The sequence below is a fragment of the Kogia breviceps genome, chromosome 13 (assembly GCF_026419965.1).
Source record: "Kogia breviceps isolate mKogBre1 chromosome 13, mKogBre1 haplotype 1, whole genome shotgun sequence".
Classification (NCBI taxonomy): domain Eukaryota; kingdom Metazoa; phylum Chordata; class Mammalia; order Artiodactyla; family Physeteridae; genus Kogia; species Kogia breviceps.
Window position 1 is genome coordinate 85,393,960 of NC_081322.1, and position 12,952 is coordinate 85,406,911.

The 12,952-nt window shown below is 40.2% G+C and overlaps 1 protein-coding gene and 1 pseudogene across 2 annotated transcripts in view; one reads left to right on the plus strand and one right to left on the minus strand.

Annotated features, from left to right (window-relative positions):
- Positions 1-12,952, minus strand: part of LOC131767983 (1-acyl-sn-glycerol-3-phosphate acyltransferase delta) — a 1,414,884-nt gene that overhangs the window by 544,959 nt on the left and 856,973 nt on the right. For both annotated transcript variants that reach the window (XM_059083506.2, XM_059083510.2), the window contains exon 7: positions 6,267-6,403. In XM_059083506.2, coding sequence (XP_058939489.1) covers positions 6,267-6,403 — 137 coding nt within the window. The remainder of the gene's footprint in view (positions 1-6,266; positions 6,404-12,952) is intronic.
- LOC131767993 (S-phase kinase-associated protein 1 pseudogene) lies at positions 2,349-2,989 on the plus strand (annotated as a pseudogene).

The following is a 12,952-nucleotide window of genomic DNA, read 5'->3' on the forward strand; positions in this document are numbered from 1 at the left end:
CTACTGACAATGCCAAGTGTACAGACTCCAAAATCATGCTGGCTGCCAAGAAGCCCAGGGAGAGGAATTTGGTTACGTACATTTTAATAAAAAGAAGAAGAAAGCCTAAAGACAGCTGTTTTGAACAACTCTTGGAGCTGTCTTAAGGACTTACAAGCATCTTTCCAGAACTCTTTGGATAAGTAATAGATTTATACTTAAAACTGGTTTGCTTTCGCCCTTGTAAAACAAAGGTAGAATGCTCTTCTTAAGAGTTCAGGGCAGAAGCAGGTGGAGTGAAATTATTTTTGCCTTCTCCGCTAGCTCTTCAAGGCATGCTCGCCTTACTTCTGCTATTTAAAATGTTATTGTATTTTTAACTATTTAATAAGATGCAACAGAAGATGAAAGGCAGTTTGGAAGGTAGAAACCCAGGCAAAGTAAGAATCAGGGGCTCAAACAGACGCATAGAGTCACTTCGTTTGTCAAACGCTAAAGATACACGCGAGAGCATCAAACAAATGTTCAAGTCCTTTGTCCCCTGTGAAGCCGGATTCCACAAAGGCAGCATTTCCAAGGCCAGACAGACGGGTGCACAGACAGAGCCTGTTGATCGAGCTAGAACGAGCTCCTGGACACCATCAATTCTGTCCTACAGCTCTTTTTCTGGGCCTTGTCCGTGTACAAGTCACTCCTTATAATGAAGCTACTTGATGGAGTGTTGTTCCGATCGCGGGGGGGGGGGGTGGGGGGGGTGGGCGGGGCGGGCTAAAATACATTCAGTAAATTTCCCATCCATCCTCCTCCGCGCAGCGTGAGAGAGGGCTTTGTGCCTGCAGGCCTGTCTGCGGTTGGGAGGGGCTGCGGGGATGAGTTCTGGAACACGGACGTGGGAAGAAGTGATGGGCACCCCGCCCCGCCCCCCCCCGCCGCCCCTCCATGATGCCCCTGCTCTGGCTTCCTGGTCCGGTCGGCCTGGGCGAAGAGGACCCGGTGGGGACTCCGAGGTCACTGAGCGTGGCAAAACCACGAGGTAACAGAAGGCTGCGTCTGAGGCCCTGAGTGATGGGGTGGGCAGAGGCCGCAGAGCCAAGCCACATCGGAGCATGGATGGGTGGACATCACCCTTGCTTCTGTGATTTCACTGTTGCTTTTGCTAGAGAAGTTAGATTACGATCCCGATTTTACACTGCCTCATACATCCAAACCACAGCCAACTACCAAAATTGCTAAACCACTCCAAAAATAAGACAAAAAATTTAGCATTACCCTCAGAAAACTAGGAAGCTGGATTTCATTTCAAATAATTTTGAGGTACAAAGAACACTGACATTGGACTGGAAGCCCTTCAGGAGCCTGAATCCTCTGCTGCTGCCATTTTCATGGTGAATGTCACAAGTTTTCAAGATCTAAGGGCTGGGAAGAGAATAGGCTGTGTATTTCAGACAGAGACAGACACTTGGAGAATGTGTGTATGGACAGGCTTCTAAGCGGTTTGTTACTATTTTAAAGCTAATAATATGAACTGCCAAATTGCTTTTCAGAAATATTTAAATTTATATTCTTACCTCTTTTGAATATATGTCTATCACATTTTATTTTACGCTTCAAAATTAGCTATTCTTTAGTAACTAATTACACTGAGCTTTCGATAAGTGTACTGGCCATCTGCACATCTTCTTTGGTGATCTATTTTTTAATATATTTCCTACTTTCCAATGTGGTTTTAGGAATTATATGGACTTGGATTATTTGTGTGTATTTGGGAAAGCATTGTTCTAAAGCCAAAATGATCGTTGATGTTGGGTTTTATGCTTAGCTCCCTGAAAAGCTGACTAGAGACCAGCCTTCTTGACTCTCCAGGCATCCAGAATATCTCTGTTTCTCAAAGGGGCCAGAACTATCTGCCTCGTGGTTAATATTGCCGACTAAGACACTTGGGACACTACTGGACTGTAGTTGGTGAGTGGACGTATTCCATAGAAAGGACATGGTTTTTTCTATGTTACATGAAAATGGGAATTACATGACAAGTGACCTGGGAGGAGAAGCGTTAACAAAAAGTGAAGCACTGAAGGCAGGGAGGCACCTGGATGGCACCAGTGGCCGTGCCGATGGCACATTATAGGGAAAGTGGGAACCGTTCCCTCGGACACCCCGTTGCTGTAGGGAATCTGTGTTACCAGGACTCTTAATGGACTAAACACATTTTGCACAGTCTTCGTCATATACATTTTATTTTTATTTTAGCTACACTCTAAAGTAAATCTACCTAAATTCCCAAGGCTCCACTGAGGTCGGTGAGTGACACTCAGTGCTAAGAGAAGATACAGAGGTTGGCCTTGTTCTGCGCTTTTCTGTCTTTTTTTTTTTTTTTTTTCAGCAGACGCCGCCCTGCTCTCATCAGCCTCTGGCCCGCCATCTCCTTGAGTCCTAACACCATGCCTTCAATTAAGTTGCAGAGTTCTGATGGAGAGATATTTGAAATTGATGTTGAAATTGCGAAACAATCTGTGACTACTAAGACCATGTTGGAAGATTTGGGAACGGATGCTGAAGGAGATGATGACCCAGTCCCCTTGCCAAATGTTAATGCAGCAACATTGAAAAAGGTCATCCAGCGGTGCACCCTCCACAAGGATGGTCCTCCTCCTCCCGAGGGTGATGAGAACAAAGAAAAGCGAACGGATGACATCCCTGTTTGGGATCAAGGATTCCTGAAAGTTGACCAAGGAACGCTTTTTGAGCTTCTACTGGCAGCAAACTACTTAGACAGCAAAGGTCTGCCTGATGTCACCTGAGAGACTGTTGCCAATATGATCAAGGGGAAAACTCCTGAGGAGGTTCGAAAGATGTTCAATATCAAAAATGATTTTACTGAAGAAGAGGAAGCCCAGGTATGCAAAGAGAACCAGTGGTGTGAGGAGAAGTGAAATTTTGTGTCTGATTCTGTAACACTGTAAGGATTGTTCCAAATACTAGTTGCACTGCTTCGTTTATAATTGTTAATATTAGAGAAAACAGTCCACAAATGCAGTAGCAAATCAGTTGTATTAGCAGAATGTTGTCCTCATTGCATGTGTAGTTTCAGTACAGATTCCAAACTTATGGCTCAGTTTCTTCTAGTATGATCAAAAGTTCTTTTTTCTTTGCTCTGAATAAAATTGAACTGTGGGTTCTCTGTAGAAAGTGGCATTTTGGGCTTTCCCTCTTTTTGTAAAGCAATTTATGCCTAGTTTATTGTCCAGTTAACTTTAGTTTAGTGCCTTTTAAAAGTTGGCATTGTAAATAAAACAACTTGCAAAAAATGTTCTGAAATAGAATTAACAACATATTATCTTTATTCATGAGTTGGAAACTGGAAAAAGGCTACTTGAGGTAAATGTTATCAGAGTGGGGTTATCAGAATGTCTTCCAGCTTCCTGGACTCCACTGGTATTGATGAGCCTGTATGTAGCAGGGCTCCCTTAATTGGATCTGAGGACTTGTTTTTGCATTTTTAATCCTCTCAGCTTTAAATATGTTGGCTAGAGGCTCATTTACTCCTCAGTTTGTGGTTTGGGAGGAAACAGAATTAGACAGTTTGCTGGCTTTTCTATTAAAAGAGACACTTAACCCATGTGGTGTGTCATCTTTTTATAATCAGTAATCCTATGTGGGGAAAACCATAAACACTACTTGCATGTAAAAAATAATTTAACCTTTAATGTTAAAATGTACGGTGTTGCCCAGAAAGCAGCAGTCACGAATGCAAGATACTGTCAATAAAAAGTAAGTTACATAGTAGGTAAAAAAAAAAAAAGAGAAGATACACAAAATGCTCTGGCATTTCAAATTAATCCCTAGCATAGGATGTGATAACAGTAGGTAGAGCAAAAAGACAGCCAATATTTCAAAATAATTATGAAGTTTTTCCCAAAGCCCTTAACTTCATGCAAGAGTTTGTTAGAGGCTCTGGAAATAGGCCATTTTGGCTGTGTTTGCCCATCTCTTTTTCAAATCCATCAACGTTTATGGAAAAACCTATGCTGGTTAGCAAGTCAAATCACTCGTGGACAAAATAGATAAGGGGAGAGGGAGTGTTTTCATGCTTGCAAATGCTACAGTCTCCCATGGAAAATACCTGTTGCCTGTAGAACGTTCACCCCGGAAGTAGTGCTCAAGCTTTCAAACCTGGGGCCTTTAACAAATACCGAGGGCCGCCCCCAGAGGCATGGCCTAGGCGCTGGGACTTTTAAAAACTGCCATGTTATTGAAATGTGCGTTGCGGTTGAGAACCCTGCCCAGAGAGAAGTGGGATGGGAGGGTGGGGGGAACACAGAGCTCTGGAGCAACCACACCTGGGTTGAAGTCTCAGCTCCACCCTTCCTGACTCTGTGATGCTGGGTACTCAGTCCTACTGAGCCTTTACTTCTTCCTCTGAAAAATACAAATAATTCCAGCTTTTGAAGTTTGCTGCTGGTTTAAATATGGAAAAAGTGCCCCCAAATTAGAGATACTCTTCCCTTGACCTTCCTTTCCATATAACTTTTAGAGGTATAGTACTTTTTTGTTTGCAGGCCAATCTCCTCATATAGTGATTAAGAGTCCAAGTTCTAGAGCCACCACTAGCTGGCTCTGAATACCAGCTCTGTTACTTACCAGCTGTAATACCATGTGCAGTTTAATTAAATTCTGTGAGCCTCAAACACGTCGTCCATAAAATGGTAAGAATGACAGCATCCCTTCCGATAGGGCTTTGTGGGGATTAAATGGATGTACGTATGTAAGCATCCCAGTGGTACCTTGTATACGGTAAGTACTCAGTAACGGCTCTAATCATTGCTTAGTTTTTACTCTCAGGGAAATAAAATTCAGCATCCCACTCTTACAAAGCATAACAAAATTTCTGGTCAAATGAGGAGCTCACACAAAGGAAGCAGAGTTTGTATTTGAAAGGTGTTTTGAACCAGTTTTAATTGTTCATCATAAAAATTATGCAAATGGAACAAGTTGGTTCACTGTTGACTAGTCACATCTTGAAGGATACGTATGTCTAAAATTGAGCTTTGAAGGCATTTAGCGTAAGGTGGTTGAGAGAGGTTTGAAAGACTAGGTTTGGAAAATAGAACATCTTATTACGTATGTTTTGGGGGTAAGAGGTATCAGACTTTTATACAGAAAGGTGAACTTATATGGACACTTGGTTAGCAAGACATTTAGTATGTGAGTCAGACAGCAATAGAAATAAATGCTTTATACTGCTCTTTTGTGGCTTCTGCAGGACCAGTGTTATTGGAAAAACAGTTCGCTAATCCTACACACGGCCTCTATTTTTTGATATTAAAGTTAATAGTCCCAGAAGGCTGATCTCAGTTTTTTTTCTTCTCATAACGTGACTATTCAAACACTCGTGAAGGGTTTGTTTCCCAGGCTCTGGAGATATTAAATAATGAATTTTGGGAAATGGCTGTTTTGTATGGATCTGGGGAAGTGTGAGGGTTAAATAGCTGCATTTACCACAAAGTGAGGAAGAACGATCTCGAACAGGGCTGCGGCGCAAGAGATAGACACATACCTACTTCACATCGTAGCCATGCCACCCTACCAGAATAATTCATTCTAGTTTGTGAGCATCGGAATAGCCTTTGGCCTATGCCCAAGTAGAAATACAACCACCAAGTACATTCAAATCTTATTTACCAGTGAGTCTCCCGTTTACAGCTTCATGCAAACCCCACGGTCAGAAAAGTGAACGAGTGGATTCAAGCCGTGGGTTCTATTGCAAGAGTATCCATCACTTGTGGTTAGATATGGACTTTGTCATTGAAAGGAAGTGATAAATTGGGAGTGTGGGATTGACATTTACACACTGCTATATTTAAGACAGATAACCAGCAAGCACCTACTCTGCTAAGGGAACAAGCACGACGGCCTGCAAGCACAGGGAACTCTGCTCACTATTCTGTAATAACTTAAATCGGCAAAGAATTTGAAAAAGAATAGATACATGTATATGTATAAGTGAGTCACCGTGCTGTACACCTGAAACTAACACATTTTTAGTCAACCATACTCCACTATAAAATAAATATTAAAAAAGGAAGTGATGGCTCTAGAAATAAATGCCCCCTGCTTGCATAAACTAATCTTGCTTTAATTTTCTTGCCTAGCAATGTTCAAACAGATATCTGAATTTTCAGCCCCTCAGTAGGGATTGGGTATATCTAAGATAGCCTTATTTCAGTAATTTTCCTCTTTCTCTTCTTAACACGAATTAGAAATGGAGGGAAAAGTGCTAGACTTACCCACACAAGGCAGAGAGTAACCGAGCTGAGGGTCGTGGACAAACTGCCGATCATTGAGTCTCGTCACACAGTACAGGTGGAAACAGTCTAAGCAAATCACGTGGCGGTAGTTGCACTGGAAAACCAGGACGGGGCTTCTGGTGGAGGTAAAGAAAGACATTTCCTCTAGTCCTTCTAAGGCTGGCAGGCAACGTGTGGTTTAGAACACTTTCTGTAATCTTGTAGGTTACTTAGGGCATGCTCTATGTAAAGACCTGTGCTGCTAATCATTGAATTCATATATATCAATGCTACATCTTAAAAATTGGAAACACCTTGTGAGCTATAAAGAAGATTGATTTTCTTAATTTTATATTTTTTACATGACCATATTTACCAATCAGCTATTTAAACCCAAGCTCAGATACAAGCTCTTCCTAGAAGCCTTCCTTGACTTATAATTCCCAATTAACCTACTCATCATTCTATCCACTTACATATATTTCGATTGATCCATTATTACATTGTAGTATTGATATGTTTCTCTTCTCTTGTAAACTGTGATCTCCTTGAAAATAGACACTGTCTTCTTTACACTGATATTCTCATAGCACCAGGCATTGTAAGTTTTTAAATAAATGTTCCTTGAATTTAGTTATAATAATATATAGAATCTGAACTTCCCCAAAGTTGAAAGAAAAATTACCACTGCATCAAACAAAGTAAATGTGTTAAACAGTCATTCACATTTCATCGGAAAATGGAAAAGTAGAATTTAGAAAGAAAAGATTATCTAGCAGAGATCCTTCTACTACAAGATTTCGTCTATTGTGCTACCCCCATCCACCCAAATATTCAATTTCTTAAATTAAAGTTAGGGGATTACTAACAAATGAATATACACAAGTCCTAAAAATTCTGAACTTCCTTAAAACACTTTGTAGAAAAAATATCTCCTGAATAACCATGTTTTTGCTAGTAAATGAACCACGTGATTTTATGACAAAAAGGAGACAAAATGAATATATTAACTTGAGATCAGCCCCAAGGCAATTTTAATAGTAAGAAAGTCATTGGATTTTATTTAGATAAACCTATTTTCTATGTAATGATAACAAAGATACAAAGTATTTTTCATTTCATATCCAATTCTTAACAGATAAGAGCTCTTCAAAAGCCCTTTCCCTAAAAAAAACCTGATATTAACATTAATATTAGTAGAAGATAACTCCTTAACAATTACAAGATTTTCAAAATTCTGTTTTCCCACTTATTTCAAAATAATATATAACACAAAACAAAACGGAAAAAAAACCTTGGTATTTTAATGTCCTGGATCTACAGGATGATGGTCAATTTCATCTAAGCATCCCTGAGGTTTTTATGTGTTTTCATTTCCTGTCTCTGAGCCTGTTGATGTCCCTTCAGGGCCATTTCCATTCCCAGGGTCTTTTTCAATTAGGTGATGACTGTGTTCTGAACTTGCAGCCTCTTCCCTTCTAACAACTTCCACCTTGAAGATGATAAAATATAACGCTTTCCTAAATCTAACAGGGGAGTCAGGCACACACGCACACAAGCGCATACACACCTCATTCCCTCTGTGTGACCCTATAGAGCTGCTATATTTTTCCTCCTTCTTTCAGAGCTAAGTTCTATGAAAAATGTTCTTCATTCTGATTTTAGCAACATGGTCGACTCAACCTTTATGGACTCTTGATCTGTTATCAATACACAGAAACACTGGAGAAACTATGAGAACATTTATAAAAATGTTCCTATATATAACAAGGTTAAAAAGAAAGCTTGGCAGTTGCCCTGTAGAAAATATAAAAAGAAAACTTATATAAAAGCCAAAGCAGTCAGTATGGACCGTGGACTCTGCCACAGTGTCCCAGAGAGATGTTAAGATGCATGGCATGTAGCCATTGATCTAGCAAATGTGTTCTTTTCCATCCCTATTAATAGAAGGGAGAATAGAAAGAGTTCTCTTTCATGTATGGACAACAGTACACATTTATAGTTTTGCCCTTCAGTTAAAATATGGTCAAAAAGAACTTATACTATCTAGACAATTCAAAGAACATCAGTTGCTCTGGTTTATTGATTACATCCTGCTATTTGGAACAGATTAGCAAGAAATGGTAAATATATTGGAGGCCATGGTGTGAGATAAACGCTATGCAGATTCAGGGGTCACCTACATTAGAGAAGGTTTTTAGAGGTCTAATATTTGGGGCATGGAGGGACACACCTAACAAAATAAAGGACACAGCAGTCATCTTGCCCCTCCCCTACTAAGAATGAAGTACAAGGTAATCACAGGCTCCCTAGGACCAGAGGCTGTAGTTCCCACAGAGTTGAAGCACACGTGCTCCTGGGGACACAGGAAACATCCCGTGGAAAATTAAGCTCCGGTGGTACCGGTTCCCTTCAGGCTCCTTAAACTGGAATACAGGCAGGAAGGAAAACGGACCATCCTGGCAGGGGTAATTGATCCTAATCATCAGGAAGAGCCAGAGCTGCTGTTACACATGGGGGCGGGGAAAATTCAAATGGCATCTAGGTGGTTCCATGGGACATCTCCTGATACTCTCCTATGCAATTTTAATGGCAAATGGACAAGGGCAGCAGTTATGGCTTAAGAAATGCATGGTGACCAGGATTTGAGACCCTTTAGGATATATATTTTATATATATATATATATATATATATATATATACACACATATACATACATACATGTGTGCATATGTGTGCGCATATGTATGTACATATGGACGTATGTATATATGCATGCATATGCATATTTTTATATGTAGATATATAGAGACAGAACAGGTATATGTATATGTTGATAGATATTAGATAACGATAGAGAGAGGTAGTATATGCACATATTTCAGATAGAATTATCAGTCAGTTGGATTTCTTGATATAGTTATGAGGTAAGATTGCTCATCTCTTAAGAATATTCTTAGTATTTATGAAAAAGTTAGGTGAGTGATAAACATGACACCCATAGAAAGGTTATTAATCATCTGAGAAAGTGAAATGAGTAAAATCATATCATGGCTAGAGGGACTACATAATTAATTTCTCAGGAGCTAGATGAAACCGGAAAGGGGAAAATACTGGTATTTATGAGCTCCTACTTTGGGTTAGGGACCTTGCTAGGAACTTCACATGTTTTTTTCCATTTCACTCCCCTAAAGTCAACTGCCCTGACCCTACGATTCATCGTGTTCCTTTCTCCACCTCCACCCTCTCTGTGGGTACGGTCCTAACCTATCTCAGCATACTTCTAGCTCCTTTACTCCTAGACCCATGTTCCTTATCATGCATTCCTATAGTACAATATATTCAGATATATTTATATTGAAATCAAAACTCCAAATGTCAAGGTCCAGTTCCAGTGTGAAGACCTCCAAGGGACTTTCTCTGGAGCCCCATTCTTTATTAATTCTTCCCTTTCTCTTTGCCTTTTATGCATAAGGTCTATTCTCAATGTGTTTCAGATATTACCTCTTCACTTTTATTCAAGGCGAATACTGTCAACATTAAATGAAACATCATGAAACAACAGAGGCCATTCTTGTCTAACCCTTTCATGGCCCAAGCGTCACCATATACAGCACTGAGCCCATGGCAGTTACACTATCAATAGTTACTGACTGTACCAGTGGGTAAATGAATGGAATGTTTTTACTTTATAATTTCTCTGCTCCCCAGTTGTACATTTTTCACTCAATTAATTATTGAGCATCTACTTGGCTAAAGAAGGCACTTAATAAATACATGTGGAATATGGCACTGAGTGAATGAGTAAACACTTTATAGTCAGAATTGGTTTAAGCACTGGGAAACACACACACATACACAATCCAAAGGCACAGTTGGGTGCCACAAAATGCATGTGGAACAAGAATTACAAGGAAACATATGCAGTCACCGAACTCTGTTGCCACAGAAGCTAGGAGAGGAGGGAAGTAAGACTCAGGATGGTACCCTTAGGGAACCTGAGCGGAATTTAAAAGGTTGGGAAAAGTGACATCGGGCCACGGGAGAGAAACATGGCTCCCAGGCAAGGGAGGAAAGCCAGACACAGAGAAGAATGCTTGGAACAAAAAAGTAAGCAGTTGGGCTGATTGGGAGGATGTATCAGGAAAAGAGTGACAGGAGAGAGGACCAAGTTGGACACGGAGCAGACTCTGGGCGGGGACAGTGGCACGGGGATTCTAGGAGACAAACCTAGTAGATAACCTCTAGATCGTGGAATCGGCTGAAGAAATCTAAGCATGGGAAGGGAGTGATTTTTTTAGAAGGTTTAATTCCAAGGAAAGCTTGGAGGGAAAGAAATTAGACGTTGTGAAAAGTCTTCGGAGGTCATTTTAATAATTCAGACATGAGTTACTTAGGAATTAGACCATGGTGTGCTGGTGGTTCTAGGAATGGAAATGAGAAGATTGATAAGAGTGACATTTCTGAGGAAGACCTGCCAGGACCTGCCGTCTCATGGGTCTTTTTTTCCTTCTGACGTTCCTCTGTGCCCTTTGCTCCGATTGTACATAAATGTTAATTGATCATTCTAGAGAATGATTTTACCCCAGTGAGCCAGGTTATAGAGCCGTTAATCAAAGGTTAAATAAAGTTCTCAGCCGTATGTAAAAGGAATTATAAATGCTGTACTTGACATTACTTTAGAGTTATTTGTAAGCAATGATTTCCCTGCTTTTATTAAGGGAGTGATCCAAAGACCCTTTATTCACAAAGTATTAGGCATAATTGAAGGAGTCTTAGTAAAATATATGGCGAGCCATTCACATACATGACACAAAGTAGAATACTGTTCTGCAGTAGTTCAAACATTTAAACTATTGTAAAATTAGTTCTCTAGTACCTACAAAATAGTATCAATTTTTTCATATTTGTCTGATAAAATGTGCAGTTTGCTCTCTACCTCATTTTCTCTCTCTCTCTCTCTCTCTCTCTCTCACACACACACACACACACACACACACACACACACACACATTTGCTCTCCTTTACACGCCCTCTCTCTGCTAAAGTCTATTTCTCTGTCTCTGTCTGATTCTTTCCCACACGTACATTTTCATTTATACCCATTAAGAGAGGGGCTGTGGTTCCAAATTCTCAACTGAGTGTGACACATACTGAACACAGTGCACCAAAAACTTCAAGAAATGTAAATCTAAGGAAGCAAGTCTAAACTCTAAAGAAAATAAAAATTAATAGCGTGGGCAGGAAAGGGACACACATAACTGCAATAGAGAGCAGGCTATTTTAAGTTATGTTAGAGACGTAGGAAATGGTAAGCAGCCTCCAAGATGCTCCCCAACGATCCCCACCCCCTGGTGTTCATGCTTTTGTGTAGTTTCCTTCCACATTATGTGAGGTGACCTGCTTAATCTGTGGGGAAAATGCAGAAGTACCAATATGCGACTTCCAGGACTAGACCAGAAAAGACACTCAGCTTCTGTCTGTGCTCTTTCCTGGGGTACTTGCTCTGAAGAAAGTGAACGGCCATGTTGTGAGGACACTCAAGCAGTCTATGGAGAAGTCCACAGGGCGAGGAACTCAGGCCTCTTGTCAACAGCCAGCACTGACATGGCAGCCACCCAACCTAATCATCTCTGAGGCAGATCCTCCAGCCAAAGACAAGCCCTCAGGTGACTACAGATCTGGTTGAACCTTGACTATAACTTCATAAGATACCATGAGCAAAAACCATCCAGATAAGCTGCTCCCAAATTCCTGGACCACTGAAATTCTGCAAGATAACAATGACGGTTGTCTTAAGACACTTGGCTTTGGGATATTTTTTAATGCAGCAATATATAACTGACACAGGCTCAGAGGAGGAAGAGATCATGTTAAGATAGCAGATCAGAAAAGAATTCATAAAAGTAGCAGCATCTGAAGGAGGATCAGGATTGCAGTACATGGAGATAGAGAAAACATTTCAGGTCAAGAGAAGACACAAGGTTGCAAAAGTACAGAGAAAGGAAGAGGGACACTGAGTTATGTAGTACAGCTTGTTTCTTCACTTCCCCCATTGAAAAGCAAAATTAAATATAAATATTATATTTAGGGGTAGTAGAATCTGAAATCCAATGAAAAGCAATGACAATTAGAATAGAAATGTTAAGTACAAAATCACTGAGGAGATAAAAAATACAATTTCCTCACTGGAGGGGGAAAGTTAGCTCTTAAATTTAGCTATCACTTGACCCTTGAAACTTCACGTGTTGTTTTTACAGAATTTAGTTAGTGCTGCAGTAACACAGATGTTATGCCCCAGTTAGCAATCTTTCAAAGCTCTCTTCAAACTCCCTGTGCATGAACAACTATGACTCCTGGGAATTTAATAAAGCATTTGATTAGATAAAAATGATTAGAGGCAGAGAGCTGCACCATTAAATAACTTGAATTTGTCTTCTTAACAACTGTCACTTTAAATCCCTTTTAGTTAGAGATAGCTTATAAACAATAAGTAAATAAATGACTGAAATCTCAGAAACCAAATGCATTTTCATTTCATCTATACTTAGCCACATTAGCTACTAATTGCCCAAACGCACTACCTACAAAGAAGTATCCAACCAGGCACCTGCCTGCAGACAAGCCGGAGATAACATTTCCGCCCACATATGTCACGTGAGTTCATCATTTGAGTTATAAAGTGA